The sequence below is a fragment of the Equus caballus genome, chromosome 29 (assembly GCF_041296265.1).
Source record: "Equus caballus isolate H_3958 breed thoroughbred chromosome 29, TB-T2T, whole genome shotgun sequence".
NCBI lineage: Eukaryota > Metazoa > Chordata > Mammalia > Perissodactyla > Equidae > Equus > Equus caballus.
Window position 1 is genome coordinate 39843033 of NC_091712.1, and position 18791 is coordinate 39861823.

Genomic DNA, 18791 nt, shown 5'->3' on the forward strand with positions numbered 1-18791 from the left:
CTCACTTAGTCATAGTGTATGATCCTATTAATATGCTGCTGAATCCATTTTGCTAGTATTTTCTTGAGGATTTTTGCATCAATATTCATAAGGGATACTGGTCTATAGCTTTCTTTTCTTGTTGTATCTTTGTCTGGCTTTGGTATCAGGGTAATGTTGGCCTCACAGAATGAGTTAGGAAGTGTTCCCTCCTCTTCAACTTTCTGGAAGAATTTGAGAAGAATTTGTGTTAATTCTTCTTTAAATGTTTGGTAGAATTCACCAGTGAAGCCATCTGGTCCAAGGTTTTTCTTTGTTGGGAGGTTTTTGATTACTTATTCAATCCCTTTGCTATAGCTATTCAGATTCTCTCCACGATTCAGTCTTGGTAGATTGTGTGCTTCTAGAAAGTTGTCCATTTTATCTAGGTTATCCAATCTGTTAGTGTATGACAGTTCACAGTATTCTCATAATCCTTTTTACTTCTGTAAATTAGTAGTAATGTCTCCACTTTTATTTCTGATTTTAGTAATTTGAGTCTTCTCTTTTTTTTTTTTAGTCAATTTACCTAAAGGCTTGTCAATTTTGTTGATCTTTTCAAAGAACCACATTTTGATTTATGTCTACTCTAATCTAATCTCTATGATTGCCTTACTTCTGCTAGTTTTTGAGTTTGCTTGTCTTTTTCTAGTTCTTTAAAGTGTGAAATTAGGTTGCTGATTTCAGACCTTTCTTCCTTTTTTAATGTAAGCATTTAAAGTTACAAATTTTCCTCTTAGCACTGCTTTTGCCACATCCTATTAGTTTTGGGTATGTTGCATTTTCATTTTCATTTGTCTCAAGGTATTTTCTAATTTCCCTTGTGATTTCTTCTTTGACGCACTGGTTGTTTAATAGTGTGTTTTTTAATTCCTACATACTTGTGAATTTTCCAGTTTTCCTTCTGTTAGCGATTTCTAGTTTCATTTCAATGTGATCAAAAAAATAATCTGTATTTGTTGGTATTGTATAATTTCAATCTTTTCAAATTTATTAAGCTTTGTTTTGTGGCCTAATGTATGGTCTATCCTGAAGAATGTTCTATGTGCACTTGAGAAAAATGTATACTCTGCTGTTGTTGGGTAGAGTGCTCTATGTATGTCTGTTAGGTTCAGTTGGTTTATAATGTTCAAGTCCTCTGTTTCCTTAATTTTATGTTTGGTTGTCTATCACAACAATTGGCAAAATTTTAAAAGATTAATAAAATCCAAGGTTGACAAGAGAGTAGGGATACATTTATTATCATAAACTGATGGAGAAGTATAAATTTATCAAACTTTTTGTAAGGCAAATTAACAATATTATCAAAACTGAAACTTTCAACCCAGCAATTCCACTTCCAGCTATCTATATTAGAGATATAAAAATGGTCCCTCCTGGGGGAAGGCCCCGTGGCCGAGTGGTTGGGTTCGCACACTCCGCTGCGGGCGGCCCAGTGTTTCATTGGTTCGAGTCCTGGGCTTTGGGGAGAAAAAGGAAAAAATAAAATCTTTAAAAAAAAAAAAAAAAGGTAGACTGAAGCATTATTTTTAACACTGAGAAAAAGGGAAAATAGACTAAAGAGCCATTCTTAAAGGACTGGTTGGTTAGATAATGGTACTTTAATATTATGGAATACTATATGGCAACCAAAAACAATGAGGTAGCTCTATATGTATTGATAAGATATAAACAGAAAAAAGCAAGCTATAGCACAAATATAGTATGATCATATATAGGTCATCATTATGCACAGTGTACGAATGTATGTAAATAAACAGAAATGGACCTGGAACATATCAAATAATAACTCGTTACTTCAGAGGATGGAAGCAGTAAAAGGGCACTTAAAAAATTTAATTTTGTACAAAGACAATAATTTGTGTATTACTTTTACAATTAAGCTGACATAAGTATTTAAATGCAATAGCAGTCTAGGAGTGATTAAGCTTAAGGACAAACAGCTCTGGATACTTCAATGGCTTCTCAGAGCACTATCAGGAATAATTCTTTTACATTTAACTTTTATACTTTTGGTAAGAAGAACTATTTTCTTATACCTATCTTTGGTTTCTCTTAACTTTCATCACCTGTACCAGTAGTTGGTTTTATTTCCTGGACCTCTGTCACAGAGAAACAATGTTTTATTATTTTACAGAGCAACTAGTAGAGATCATAAGTTACATCAAAATGTAAGATGAAGGGCAGTAAGCTAGCCTTATAAGTTAAGTCACTAGCTTTAGTATGCCTGCTAGTTTCAAACTATTCAAATCTGTGTCTCAGGAAAATTACCAGTTACCTGTCACAGTTCTAAAGAGGTGGTTTCTCAAAAGTGGTATTTTGAATGTTAAATCAGGAACTGCCAAAGGACTATTATAATTCAAAACAATCACAAATGCGTTTAAAATCATTTTTATTTTATTGAGAATAAAATACACAATTCATTATTACATTTAATCTAAAATTTCAGAGTACATCAATACTCAAAATATAACCTTAAACATACTATTTAGCTTTTAAGAAAATGAGATTCCCCAATCTGAACATTTGGAAAAGGAACCAACCATTTATATATTTAAAAACATTTATTTTGAAGTGTTCCGGTTTGTTTTTTGATCATTGACTATCAGAGTTAAAGAACTTCAGTCATAAAAATATGACTCAGTATTACTCATCCCAGTATTATTTCACATTAATAAAGTAAACAGTCACTTTTGACTCTTCCTATCAGAAGAAAAAGGCAAGCTTATAGTTGCTAAAAGAGCAGAGAAACACCTTTGGAAAACAAATATTGTGTTCTTTTTAAAATGAATAATTTTATACATAATATAGTAGTAAGGCAACCAGATAAAAGATAGTGCTGAAATTTTATTTAGAGACAAATTTGATAATCACAGCTTCAAGACTAAATAGCCAATGATCCATTACATGACAATTCAATGAACATCAATAGTAAATTCTTAATATAAGATATCCAAAGTCAAAATACATAACACAATGTTCATGTTACATGCTTACCTAAGTCCAAGGTCTTATTTCATTCATTTGACCTATATTACTTCACCTGTTCACTCTCCAAATATTTACTGAGTACCTATTATGTGGCCATGTAGCTAGGGGATTGAAATAGAGGTAAAAAAAGGAGAACGGTTCCTAGCAACGGTCATCAAATGATCATACAAACCGATTATATTTAATTATATACTAACTGTTGTACTTAGATGAAGGTCCATGCAAAAACCAGGGGTGGGGGAGTTGGCAAAGTGTCTGTTTTCAGGGTGTGTTTTTTTGTGGGGGAGGGATAACTTTAAGAATGCCACATTCTAACCCAGTGTTTTTCAACTCTGACTTTACATAAGAATCACTTGGACATCTTAAAACCAGGTCCCAGTGTTAACCATCCTAATTCCCCACTCCATCTCCCCACATTCATATAGTCTGGGATAGGGCCCAGCAGCACATTTCCTCTCCCAAAAGCTCCCCAGGTGACCTACAGCCAGGGTTGAATGACCTGTTTTAACCAGTCATTATTTTCAAGGTATAAATACGGCTTAATGTTAATGTGATTATCAGAGCTTCACTGCTGACTTTTTTCCTTCTCATGAAACCCTAATTTGCTACTTCTCCATGCAATTCTCCTTACCTAGAGGGCATATAGGAGGCCTAACCAGCCCAGGTTGGTGGGGGTGGGATACAGAGAGCGGGGTGAGATCCTGGGAAGGGTTCCTGGAGATAATGCCTGAGTGGAGGACAAGGAGGCATTAGCCAGGTAAACAAAAGGGACAAGGATGTACAAGGCAAAGAGAAACAGGAAGTATGATAAGAGAGAAATTTGAGAGATGGAGTAGTGGAGCTCATTACAAAGGGGTTTATATGTTAACTGAAAGGTATTTTGGATTTTATTCTTTAAAGCAATTAGTAGCTATTGAGAGAACTTAAGCAAGGAAGTGAAAAGACCAAATTATGAAGAAAGATCAATATGGCATCATAAAGAGGCTACGGGCGGGGAGGCCAGTTACAGGGCTATATCTCTAGAAGCAAGTGGTTAAAAGGATCTGAAAATCAGGACTGCCATCTGGCTTAAGGATTCAGATTAGGGAGTCATCAGTTATAGACAGTTGAATCCATTGAGTGAACAGTTCTCCAAAGAAAGACAATAAGTAAGAAGAAAAGATTGATGCAGATGGAACCTTAAGAATGCTCTTTTCATTTCCACAGCCATTATTCATTATTCTAACTCAAGGCCACTAGACTCTATACTAGGCCCTCACTAACCAATACTTTCTACATAGATGGAAGGACTATACATCACAAATCCAGTTCACAAATGCAGAATGTTATTTCTGATGATTTTCATAGGAGATCAATAAATTCTAGAGTCTATCATTTATAGCCTTCAACTAAGAGGCCAATTAACACCCTACACTACTTCATTTCTTAGTTCTTCCTCATATATTTCTTTAACTCTTTCCAAATAGTTTTCTTATCATTCCTTACACATAACTGATTGTAATTCTTGGTATTCATAGATGTCCCTCCTCTATCTGGGTTGGTTTTCCCCAGTTCATGTTCACTTTCTTATAGTCTTATCTCAAAAAGTCTAGTATAGTACCTGGAACATTGTGGGTACTCCATAAATGTTTGTGGAATTTAAATCAAAAAAAAAAAAAAGAATAAAAGGAAGAACTTAGACCAGACCCTAGTGAAGTTTTGAGTAGACAAAGATGATACTCAATAAATAATTATTTCAAATTCATTCTTTTCTTATCATAGTTGTAGGATTCTTTAGCTTTGGAAGAAATGGAGACTATATATATATAATGTTATATATATATCGTAGCATTATGCTCTTTGTAGTTGAGTATGTGTTTAATGTAACCAAAATTTTATAAGGACTTACTTTTTAATATAATTCCTCAATTTCAAGAACTTAACAATAGTATATGCAAATGTATGACTACTGCCCCAAGCTTACTAAATTCTAAAAGACAATAGAAGCCTATCTTTGGATAGTTCATAATATAGTATCCACCTTAAAGGTTATAGTAATTCAAATAATTCCAGTAAATCCAATGTCAATAAAATGCGATAAAATGACTTTAGGTTTAGAAGAAAGCTGAATTTGCCTTTTACCACATTGGGAATAAAATAACATGAGGCAGAATTCTGGGAATAAGGCAGTGACAGTGGCATAGTTTCACAACTTTTCCCAATCTTTCCATAAAAACATACAGAACAAGAACAGCAAAATTAAAAACCCAAAGTCAATATGTACATTACTATGTAACAAGGTACACAACCCCATGAATCCAAAAATACAAGTTAATATGGATAAACTACCAACAACTGTAAGACCTACTATATGGTATTGGAAGAGAAAGCAGAGAAAAACAACAAAGCACCTGCCAGATTTGCAAAGAGAAGAATCCCAAAACTATCAACAGCTATTCACTGCTGTTGTGAGGCAGGCCATTTTGATAATAGTAATTGAAACTAGGAAGAGTTTTATATACTTAAAGGTGACAGTAAGGGGTTTGTAGCTGGAACACCTGAGCCATAGGAACTTTCAAAGCTGACACCAGGACAAAGCCCTATACTATGGAGAAAGTTCTGGGAACAGATTTCAAATAGAGTAGAATAGAAGTGACAGATACACAGGAAAGAGAAAGTTTAGATAAAAGCTGAGGAGGTAAACAGATCCTGCAGAACTCAGAAAGTATATCTATATCATTTCTTAAAGACAACAGAAGAGGGAGCTTTAGAATCATGAAGGTAAAAAAGCTCTCCTGATTCATTTCTCCCTTCTAAAACTACTGCCATATAATAATGACCAATAGAAAAGAACCACAGTCAAATCCCATACAAAGTTTTCATAAGAAAAAAAGGTGTAAGGTAAAAAAATAACATCTCTACAAAACATAAAAGCATGGTAGAAAAACATGCTCACAAAACACTATAATATCCCCAAATTAGCTATGAAAGAACATAAATCAGAATTAGAAACATGATAAAATTAAGGAAAGAATCAGAAATAAAGAAAATATCCAAAACTTGAAATCATACAAAAAGGATGGCTGAATTCCCTTTCAATGGATATCTCCTTTTGTAGGGTCACATACCTTTTGTATGATTCACTATTTGTTACTGATTAGGTCTTTTTTACAACTCCATGAGGGTAGATGTTATCTGTGCAGAAAACTGAAAGCAATGCAAATACATTTCATAGGCAGAGATGTAGATGAAGATATTAATTTGTTTTGCATCTAATTTAGCAATCTTATTCCCCATTCTTTCAGTGATTAGACTACTTCAGTGTTTCCTATAGTTCTTTTAACAACTTTACCATTCTGTTGGTCTACTCATCACGTTAATTAAATCTTTGACAGGTCTTCACTCTTTAAAGAAAAAAAAAGCAGACAGAGCAACCAGCATAGCCAAACAGAAAATACAGTCTACAGCAAAACAAAGAGACAACATTTCCTCCAAAACCTTTTGTTTGTCAGATAGTGACAAACCAGACAGCTATGAGACCCACATGGTGTCAGTAATTGTTCATGACGAAGCAGAGGGAAGGCAACTGGGCTTCTCTGATGGCCCTGAGAATAAGGGCACCGCCCTCCAAGTGGCATACGAGTCAGAGAACAGTAGCCTAACTTGAGAAGGACTGCGAGGATTAAATTCTTAGGATGAGGGCAAGAACACTGCTAAGCAATAAGGTTTGTTGGTGCTAAAGCCGTCTGGACCATATAAACTCTCTAAACTAACACTGCTCTGAGAAAAACTGTCAGGAGTAGGATCCAAATTGAGCAGAATAGGGCAACAGAAGTAAAGATAAGAAAAAGTCCAGCTAGAAAGGGATCAGAAAAGAAAGATCTCAGAAAGCATGAGGCCGAATTTTTTTTTTCTTGCAGTAACATTGGTTTATAAAATTATATAACTTTCAGGTGTACATCATAATTCTATTTCGAATTCTGTGTAGATTACATCACATTCACCACCCAAGACTAATTACTACCCAAGAGGCCATTATTTTTTAAAATGACTTTGTGAAAGCAACCGAAGAGGAAGCGCTAGAGTCATGAAGTTGCAGACAGGCTGTCTTAGCCCACTCCTCTCACCTGAGACAGGAAAACCTACAGCACTTACAAAAAGAGCAACAAAAAGAATGGCGAATCCCATTTACAACTGTTATAAGAAAACAGAAAATGTGTAGAATAATGTCTCCATAGCATAATATTAATTAAGAAAATTATAGAAGCTATGAAAGAACATAAAATTCAGAAATTAGGTGAGTGGAGAAAGGAAGATTTGAAATGAGGTGACAGAACCACAGAAAGAATTAAAAATAAAAGAAAAATTATTTCAAAATGAAAAAAAATGACTAATGCATTAAGAGGAAAAGAAGACAAAAAGGAAGATGAGTTTAAAAATAAAAAAGACAGATAAAAAAATGTTCTGAGAGAAAGTGATAAATATTAAAGATAAACAGAGAAGATCCAACCTAAGTATCAACGGCAAGGAGGGGAGACAAAACAACAGAATAGCCAAAACACCAACAACTATTGTTCAAGAAAAAATGTTCCTAAAATAAAAGATGACTCAAAACTATGTATTTATTATAATTTTTCAACAGTGGTGCTTTTATGCCAGAACACAATGGAGTAAAATATTTAATATAGTCAAGGAAAGAAAATGGAAGCCATGGATTTCGTATCCATCCAAACTAATCTTCAAGTATAAAGGTTGCAATTAAACGGATATGAACATTCAATAACTCAGAGAATATTGTTCCCATGAACACTTCCTCTGAATTTACACAACTCTAGAGAAGGGGTCAGCAAACTTTTTCTGTAAAAGGTCAAATAGTAAATATTTTAGTTTTTACAGGTCATATGGTCTCTGTCATAACTACTCAACTTCTGCCACACTGTAGTATTTATAAAAGCAGCCATAAACACTATGGGAGGGTCAGATATGGCTTGTGGGCCACAGTTTGATCCCTGTGCTAGAGAATGAAAAAAAAATTGCTGGGGAAAAAAAATATTAAATCTTAAAAATTGAAAATATAAACAAGTGAGTTGGCATAATTACTCATAGAAAAGAACTAGTTCAACAATTTAAAAACATAGTAATTTGCACGTCCTTACTATAACCCTTATGTAAAAACAAAACAAAAATCCTAAAAAATAAATCATAAAATGTTTTTGGTAATAGTATGATTTGTAGTAATTTGTAGTAATGTAGACTGTTGTCTTTGAACCTTGGGTAAATCAAGTGAGTAATGATGTCAATGTCCTTGAGAACCCAGATTTTTGGTGTGGTTGAAAGAGATCCAGATAGTAAGATTGAAGAGATTAAGTAAAAAAATCCTTTAGGCTTGAATTTGAAATAATTTATTGTATCTTTAAAAAAACTATATATATTTCCTAGCTCTGTCCATTACAAAGGCCTAGAAACAGTGATCAATCCAGTAGCCATAATGCCCAGATTTTAGCCTCTACCATTTCCTAAGGAAACCAGGGCTTTTGAGAAATGACTGATTCCATGTGGGGAGCAGGAAAAAAAAAGTGCAAGTGGGCCTGGAATAAGTTGTCATCCTGGAAGAAAAGGTGGCTATTAAGCCTGCAGATATGAGGTGAGAGTCATGTCAAAAGGACACAGAAAATCAACAAGTTGTATACCTTAAACTTACTCTATCTTATATGTCAAATATATCTTTGTAAAGCTAGGGGGAAAAAAAGACATAAGAGCTATCCTGAAATAGCATCCACTAGCCAGAGATAGGATAATTTGAGCACAGTAAGAGTAATAACTGAAATGGATCAAAACACAACAAATGTGTTCATATCCATGAGTCTATCATAATGTTAAAAAATGAAAAATATCATTAGTTACTTTTAGAAAATTTTAATGAAGAAAACTTATTATTCTTGAAAACGGATAAAGGAAAGGAATCAAGCACTTGACCTGCCTTCATTATAAATCAGTACCTCGGAGTAACCAAATGGTTGACGACGGGAATTTTCTCTTTATAGAAGAAGTATTCCAGTTAATAAACAGAGGACTGATAAAGGTACAATATCACCATTATGCAACTTCCAATGAATAAATGGATGTAGGCAATGATAATTAATTTTGAGAAATCATAAAAAGACATTATATACCTCCTGCAGGAAGTACATAGCTCCAAACAACCTCTAGATCTAGCTACCAATTTATCAGAAATACAGAGAATAGAGGAACATAGAAAATGATACCATGGGGATACAATCATGAATAGTCAGGCTGTGTAAAGATCTACAGGAAAAAAGATGTGGTTTATTCAACAACAAAAAACTTGCAAGGAAAAAAGAGCTAGAGAGGAAACTCATAGATTAAAAGATACTTCAGAGATATAATCAATCACAATGTTTGCATCTTGTATGAGTTCCAATTCAAACAGACAAAACGCACAAAAACAAAGATAAAAAAACATATAAGACAATCAAGAAAAGTGTAAACATTAAATCTGATGACATAGATGAAATGATATAATGTCTAGGATTTGCTCAAAATAATCCAGGGAAGGGTAGGTGAATGGATAGATGAAGTGAGACTTATCTGATCATATACTGATAATTGCTGAAGCTGGGGTGAAGAAAAGGAGGATTATCTTTAAGTAGATTTGACCATGGATTTTATTGTGGCAAACTATAAATATTGCCTTATTTCTGTATATGATTTGATTTGAAGCATACCTAACAATACTCAGGGTTGCTATTTCACATTTCATCCTTTCTTTGAATACAACATTTTTAAAATGTAACTAAAATTGTTTTTCAAAAAGTCTAACACTTAAAATATGATTCTTCTATAAAGACATTATGTACACACACACACATACAACCTGGCTTGCTGGATTTGCCAAAATGCTGATGGGCACATCTATAAAAATTAATTTTTAGAAAATACCTTGTCTTTAAAAAGAAGCAGCAGCTGCCATCATTAAACACGATGTCAAACATTTTTTAAAATCTCCCTTAAAAACTATATAACTTTTTCATGACAATTTAAAAAAGATTCCTGAAAACCAAGATAGTTTTCTAAAATCTGCCAACTGACAAAAATGGAATAAGTAATTCCAAAGATACCAGGTTTTTGGACTTAATTATAATTTTACATAAAAGGATATATAATTATTTTTACGTGTGCATTGAGTTTTAGTTTATCATAGATCACACATTGGAATCCATGGGCCATATTTGACTTGTAGACGAGTTGTTTGGCTTGCACGGTTTTTTAGAAAAAATTTGATCTGACATTTAAAATTCAGGAGATTTTACGTAAAATTCCAGATTTCCACAGTCCTACACACAGCAATGGGCTATAGCACAGTAGCAGCTGCCTGTTACGGGAGGGGCTTGGTTCTTTCCTTTTCCCCACAGTCCCCATCCTACCTCCCTTCTTTGCACATATTATTAGGCTTGGTCTCCTTAGGCATTTCAGTTTGTAATCACTAGTTATAGCCTAACAATGTTTTGAGGGAGGTTTTCTCCTCATTTTTAAAGTAGTAGAACAGAAAAGAGGATATCTATAAGAGCCAATACTATTCAGTTTTGCACTAAAAAAATCAGCATTCATTATTTGTATAGTACAGAAATAAAAATGCTATCTGCATATTTTTAAATGACTTCCTTCGACAGAGTTAAAAGTAAGGCTTACCTTCAGATCAAGGCTGCTAAGGCTTATGACATCATCATCTTTCTCTCTTCGTTTTCTTTTCTATAAGAAAAAAGATTTCATTCTTATATAGAAGGAATGCATGTTACTCCATTAAACAAAGACTCCACACAACTAGAAAAATCACTTTAAAGAAGCGAAGCCTTTGGCTGTATTCATAAGAAAATTATTTTTATGAGGGATGCTCATAAATTATCCCTAGCATATATATTATCTAAATAGTACCTGCTGACTAAATCATCTCTTGTTGTGAAGTGATTCCACCTTACTAAAAAATTAATTATGTAAGTTTTTTAGAAGAGAACTCTTATGTAAGTCAAGGGCTGTCTGTAGCTGTTAGAGAAAAATTAAAAATATTTATACATAAAGGCAACAAGTTTATTTTTAGAAAAGCAACCCATAATTTACCCTATGGGGGAGAGGGGTCCTCACTAGATAAGAAATAGCCTTCTCTCAGGGTCCAGTGTGATTAGGGTTTGCTGCTTACAGCAGGGTTTATCAGCTGGAAGATGAACACACGCCTCCCTGGAGGACCTTCCAGTAACGGCGCATCACCTTCATTTAGCCCCAGTGGCACCAACAGTGGCAAAACTGTGTAAATAGCTTTAATTTCTGGTCCTTAATCAATACTGAAGAATCCTTAAGTGACACTTCATTCTCCCACATCTCAAAATGACTTTTCAGATTACTTGTGATGCAGTCTAGTTCTTGTGAACTCTCAAAATAGACTAGCCAGGGCTCCTTTCCAGGATCTGGCCCCACACCCGAAAGAGAAACTGGTGGGAATAGAATAAAAGTTAAGCAGCATAGGGACAACAGACAAAAGGAAAGATAAAGTCCAGAAAGAAGTGGGGAAAATATATGGAGCCTGAATGTCTCAAAAGTAAGCTACTGTGAAAACAACAAAAGAGTGGGCTCTGTGAAGTTAGAAGAGGTATCTGAACCAAGCCTCTTTGGAAACGTTCAGGAAAACTAAATTCATATAAAAATGAACAGAAAATTTTCCAAGTCAAATCCTACACAAAATAACTCTAAGAAAAAAGAGAATAAGGGGCAGAACAAAATCACTACAGGGAATGAAGTCACCTCAGAAGGAAATGCTCAAAGAAGCAGAGCAAAACTAAAACATACTATTTCAAATTTAGCTAAAAGACATTAAGAAAATAATACAAGACATGAAAGAACAATATAAATCAGAATTGGAAAAAACTAAAAAATGAGGTGATGGAACTCAAGAAATCTTTATTGATCCTAAGGTCCTATCTAGAAGATGCAGAAAATATGAATAATATGATCCTAATTTTGAAAAGCAAACTAAGCAAAACTCCTGCATATGTGTATCTTATCTGTGAGGATGTGTGTGTATTTATAAATAATTATACAAGCAAAATGTAGAGGGATACATACAACAGTGTTGTTGACATGCTTTAGAGTGGAGGTTGGGGGATAAAAGGACTTACATGGGGTGAAAACTGCCAAGCAAAAAGAAGACTGTACTGAGGGAAAAAGGCATGTATATGATCATTCTCAGGCATTTATATAAAATCGTACATGTGCGGGCATATGCATAAAGAAATTTAACAGATTTTAAAACATTCTACTATTTTTTTCTTTTAAATATTTTAGAGTTTTGCTTTTCACATTTATCTATTCAATCCATCTAGTATTTATTTTTGTATGTATGTGGTATGAGGTAACACAGCCAATTGCTCCCATGCCTGACACCATTTGTTGAGAGCACCAGTTCTTCACAATGCCTGTGATACAGTAAGTTCATACATATGTGGGTCAGGTTTGAGTTCTTTATTTTATTCCATTTGTCTATTTATCTATAGCTGTACGCATATTATGCTGTGTAATTACTGTGCGTTTTGATAAGTCGTCTTAGCCAATACAGTAAGCCACATGCTTCCCGACTTGTACACTACTTTTCCTGTTCTGGGTCTTCTACTTTTACACATGAATCATAGAAGAAGAGCTATTAAAACTTAACGGGAGTTCTATCAAAACTGCACTGAACTTATGAATTAATTTGGAGAGAACTGACATTTTTAACTATTGAGTCTTTCCTTGCACGAATATGGTATATTTCTCCATTTAATTAGGTGTCCTATGTTCTTTATTAATGCTTTCCAATTTTTCCCATAAACGTCTCACAGATCTTTTCATAGATTTATTCAGTTTTTAAAATTGTTTTTATTTCAATAAAAGCATCTTTAATAATTACATTTAATTGTTTATTGCTAGTATACATACATTCTGTTGATTTCTTTTTATAACTTTCATAGCCAGCAAACTTGCGTGAACTCTTATTACTTCTAATAGCTATTACAATTCTCTCAGGTATTCTATGTAGACAATCATATCTCTAAGTAATGAAGTCATTCTGTCTCTTCCTTTCTAATCTATATACCACTTGTTTTCCTGTCTTACTGTGTTGACTAGGAACACTATAGTACAATGCTGAAACACTTGGTGACAGTGGGCTTTTTTCTAAATTTAAAGGGAATGTTTCTAACATGTTATCATTATACATGTTGTTTGCAGTAGGTCTCGGGCTAAAGAAGTTCTAGTCTATTCCTGGTTTGCCAAGAATTTTATAATGACTGGGTACTGATTTTATTTTTTTCCACTCTTACCTTTCCTTCTACTTTCTTTGGTTTACTCTATTGCTTTTTCTATCCTCTTGAGTTAGACGCGTAAGTTTTGTTCTTTTCCTTTCTTAAACTATGTATTTAAAAGCTATAAATCTCCCCCTTAGTACTCCTTAATTAAGGCCTTCCAAAAGTTTTAATACATGAACCATGAGGTATTTCTTTTGTACGGTAGACCTCTACAAAAGAGCTTTCTCAAGTGGGATGCACCAATCCCAGAGGATACGAAAGATACCTTCTCTGGAGTGCAGAAGGAAAATGTTAGAACTTTTATTTTTATGTACTTTTTAATCCTTAAAAATAAGCTTTACTAATATTTAATATACAGCTGATGAGCTCACCATTACGCACATTATAAGGTTAAAGACAATGGTAATCTAATCAGATCCAATGGGAAGTCAGCCCCAAACTGTGAAATTATCATGATTATTTGAAATACAGATTTACATCCACTATCATTAACCTCAGTATAACTGAGTTTTGTGCTTTGAGATATTAGCTAATAACAGTGGTGCATGCATAAAAATTATAAATAAATATATCAGGAGTACATGATCAAAATATTTTTGCTCAGGCCTGCCCTCTGGCCGAGTGGCTTTTTGCACACTCCGCTCTGGCAGCCCAGGGTTTCACCTGGGCATGGACAAGGCACCACTCATCAGGCCATGTTGAGGCGGGGTCCCACATGCCACAACTAGAAGGGCCCACAACTAAAATATACAACTATGTACTGGGGGGATTTGGGGAAAAAAAGAAAAATATATATATTTTTGTTGATAGGCTTGGAAAAATCAATTTTGGTGACACTTCCCTACCCAAGTTCTTCTGTTTAAGTTTAGGCTTGTCAACTAGTAAGGGAAAGGGACCAAGATGAAAAAGGTTTCAAAGGGAAATGCAGAATTGCATTAAAATTAGGAGACTCTTGCTATGAAGGCTTTATTGACCAATTAACACATGCAATAAATAAAGAAGACAGAAATCTTAAACAGAAGTCCTCAACAGAAATATACATTAAATACAAAAGAACAGAATACAAATTAAATAAGTTTTGTTAAACCCATCAGCACATCAATACATGCACACAAACTTGGCAAACTAGAAACAGAATCATTTTTGCTATTTCCCTCAAATAAGAAAAACATTAAGAATCATGCTCTATTGTGCATACTTTATTTATATGAGTTTTATAAGGTAATAAGTTTTTAATCTTTTTTTTTTTCTTTGAGGAAGATCAGCTCTGAGCTAACTACTGCCAATCCTCCTCTTTTTGCTGAGGAAGACTGGCCCTGAGCTAACAACCGTGCCCATCTTCCTCCACTTTATATGTGGGGCGCCTGCTACAGCACAGCTTGCCAAGTGGTGCCACATCCTCACCCAGGATCCAAACCTCGAACCCCGGGCTTCCAAGAAGCAGAATGTTCAAACTTAACTGCTGCACCACGGGGCCGGCCCCAGGTAATGAGTTTTTAATTACAAAAAGAATCAATTTTCTGGTGTCACTTTGCACAAAGTTAGAGGCTTCTGTAAAGTTTCATTCTAAAAATAATGAAATAGTCCCTCTACACTAGGATGATTAATAATAGAAAATAATTCATTCGTTAAATAGTTATCTGCAATCATTTTAATATTTTTCAATCAAGAAAAACAGCTGTTAAAGTATGTACATAAAATTAACTTCATGTTTCATAATATATTCTGAATTTTAACACTGGTAGGAATATGAGAAAGGATTGCATAGAGTTAAAGATGAATAGATCTGATACTTTTCAAAACATGTTTTATATTTAATTAAAATAAAAACTTCTTTCAGCTTGTTAGCAGAAAAGAAAATAATTAAATTAAGCTGCCAAAGATAGCAATAGAAATTCTGTACCTCAAGATTTTCAGAGAAGTACAGAGAACTGAGCTGTATACCAGACTGAAAGACAACCCAGGAAGTAACTATATCTAATGTCTTGAAATAAAAAACTCAAATATCTACTCACCAAAGTGAAGTCCCAATGGGGGCCAGGTGTTAAAAATGTGAAGGAGCTACCTCTCCGAAGGGAATATCTGTTAAGAGAAAATTCAAACATTAAACAAATTGAGAGTAACTTCAGTAAAATAAAGCACTAGACAGATTAAAAGCTACCTTTTTCAGTTTCAAAACTGTTTAAAGTAGCCTTATTCAAGTGCAGAACTAAGGAGAGAGTATGGAAAACAAAAAATCAGGGTATTTAGGTTCTGGTCACTTTCAGAATCTTTACAAAAGTTAAAGAGCCTTTATAAAATTAGTGAAAAGAGTTAGAAGATTAAAAAAAAAATAATTCATCAACCCAAGCCAAGTTTATTTTAGAAACAGATACATGATTCAATAATATGAAAGGTATTTATTTAATACATTGTTCTAATAGCTTAAATAAAAAACAGCAAATGATGCAAAAAATTATTTGATAAAACTCAACATTCATGCCTAATATTTTAAAAACAAGAATAAAAGGAGGGCCCAGCCCAGTACATAGTGGTTAAGTTTGCAAACTCCAGGGTTCGCAGGTTCAGATTGCCAGTGCAGACCCAGCACCACTCGGTGAGCCACACTGTGGCGGCATCCCACATAAAATAGAGGAAGATTGGAACAGATGTTAGCTCAGTGACAATCTTCTTCAAGCAAAAAGAGGAAGATTGGCAACAGATGTTAGCTCAGGGCCAATATTCTTCAAAATAAAAGAATAAAAGGATACTCAACGTAAAAAGCAAAACCTAAAAGCATTTAATTTGCATTTCATGTTTACATATCTTCCATGTACTGATTTTTTAAAAAAATTATGACTTAAACCAAATAAAAAGTTTTAAATAACTACATATGAGACAAAGGTCTCAAGTAAGATTAAATTTGACAAGGATTTTGTTCTTTACTATCGACAGATTTTTCTTCTGTGTCACCTTTCCATTCAATGTAAAGAAATAAAGGAAGAGAATTCTTGTGACAAAAATCTATCTTCACCTTTATAAAACACAAACTCTATGTTTATAAAACAAGTAGAAAATCACAAAACAAAGCTAGCACAGGAAATAAAGACAGTTTATAAACTATACTTATTGTTAATTGCTTCAGATGTAAATAAATAGGTTTTTCCCCCTTGTGGAAATAAATGAAGACCAACCAAACAAAAAAAAGCAAAGGCCATTTGTTCAGAGCTTGCTATAGCAAAGGGAGTCAGCCACCATCACTTGTGTTTAGGCAAACTGAAAGGCAGGCTGAGGAGTGGGAAAGCTTTAGAGGGGAAAAAACGGTGTGCCCTGACTGGAGGATGTTGGCAAAGAGGAAGCTGCAGGCAGAACTAGGAGCAGGGCATCCTATGTGATTGATTAGGGTGCATATTTGGCTTTTTGTGGTTGGTTCTAAGTTGGAATAAAGGACAAAAATTAGGGAAGCTGGCAGTTGTTCAAGTCCTGGCCATTTTGGGCTGACTGTTACAGAAGTTGTTTAGTTTCCTGGATTGTAAGGCCATCATCCATTTGTATATCTGTCTCTCACTCTGACTGTCCAAGTATGATCTTCTTTTCATTCTAAGTTACAGAAACACCACAGATAGCTGTTATTCCTACAAAAATTTACAAGCTTCAATCAAACAGAAGGGTTTCTGTAGTTTTCTAAGCTATTTAAATATAAAGCAGAAGTCTGTTTGTATTTTGACAAGGAACACAAGGGAAAATGGCTACAAGGAGAAAGAGGGGATGAAACCAACTTCATGGAAGAATTAATTCTTAAGTAATTCTAAAGCTGAATAAAAGAGAAATAGCAATTAGTAAAGTGTGCAAGAGCCAGGAAGGCTCTCTGGGCAAAGGGAATAGCACATGTTAAGGGGTTGTGAAATGAATTACATTCAGGAAACTGCAAGTAGTTCCTTATGTTTGAGTATCAAAATAAATAAGGAAGGGCTAGATCATGATAAAAGGCCTTCTGTACAACCTTTAAAGAGTATGGACTTGATCTTGAATACGTATGGCAGCTATCAGCTATTGAATTCTGTCACGAGGATGGATTGGAAGAAGGTAAGACTGGTTAGGAAGACTAGTTACGAGGCAGCTCCAGTTTTGCTTACAATAGACAGATGGTAACCGGCTGAGGCAATAGCAGCAGGGTTAGAGATTAGAAAGAGGGCTCAGGGCCCGGCCCCATGACTGAGTGGTTAAGTTCGTACCCTCCGCTCCGGCGACCCAGGGTGTCGCTGGTTGGGATCCTGAGCGTGGACATGGCACCGCTCGTCAAGTGATACTGAGGCAGTGTCCCACATAGCACAACCAGAGGCACTCACAACTAGAATACACAACTATGTTCTGGGGGGCTTTGGGGAGAAAAAGAGGAAAAAAAAAAAAAAAGATTGGCAACAGTTGTTAGCTCAGGTGTCAATCTTTAAAAAAAAAAGAAGGAGACAATGACAAAATTGGTAGATTTTTCCTTTTCCTCCCTATGCCTGTTCAGTTACTACCAAGGTTCCTGGCCTAGTGAAGTATGATGTCACTAATAGTAATTAGAAACAGAGAAAGATCTTTAGGTATTTAAAGCAAACATTTCCTAAATAATTATTTGGGAAAGATTAAAACACAGTAAGCCTTTTATTACTCCTAGAGCTCAAATTTTTTTTTGAGAGCCTCTTTAGTGGAACAAGATAACTTAAGGAATTGATTTTTCTTGCCACTGCAGAAAAGTCAAGCAACAATAAAGAAAACAGTATGATTTCTTGATAGAACACTAGGACAAAAAGACATCTGAAATAAATCATAATTCATATGACTAAACAATACATATATATATAATAAACAAATGCTTAAAGATTATAGGGAAAACGGACCTTCAGACCATGAGTCCATAGACCACACTCTTCAAAAACACTGCTCTAGGTAAGTGCTAGCATATACTACATGATTAAAAAGAGCCATCAGTGGGGACTGGGTAGAGAAGCAGCAACTATAATTTCTCAGAAGATTATTTTTAATCTAATATAAAAATTCATTGCAAAGTAGGAATCACAGTGGCATTTAAAGTAGTCAATAAACACTTCCTTTCAGGTATAAGACAAGTGTTAAGGAGAACACAAAACCAAAGCTGTTCATTTCTTTATTCCCTAGAATCGACCATACTGACCCTCAGAATGAACTTGATGTCTGAAAGCTAGACAGAAAAATAGCTCTCAGGAATTTTAAATAGGGCAACAAATTGAAAAAGTATTTCCAATTGGATGGCAAGATTCTTTCCAGCACGAGCTGAAATCAGCTTTACACTAATGCTATTTTTTCCCATTTCAATAACAAGTACCTATTTATTTTGATTACTCATGGAAAAAAGGAACCCAAAAAACAAACTGTGCCCAGAACACATGTGAGACAGTGCCAACTTTCAAAAATCTTGGAAAGACATACAGTCATTTTTCACAGAGG

The 18791-nt window shown here is 34.5% G+C and overlaps 1 protein-coding gene across 1 annotated transcript in view; it reads right to left on the minus strand.

Moving 5' to 3' along the window:
* Positions 1 to 18791, minus strand: part of NET1 (neuroepithelial cell transforming 1) — a 61620-nt gene that overhangs the window by 24033 nt on the left and 18796 nt on the right. The window contains exons 2-3 of the mRNA XM_023632265.2: positions 15356 to 15422; positions 10699 to 10758 (exon numbers count right to left, since the gene is read on the minus strand). Of these exons, the coding sequence (XP_023488033.1) occupies positions 10699 to 10758; positions 15356 to 15422 (127 nt within the window). The remainder of the gene's footprint in view (positions 1 to 10698; positions 10759 to 15355; positions 15423 to 18791) is intronic.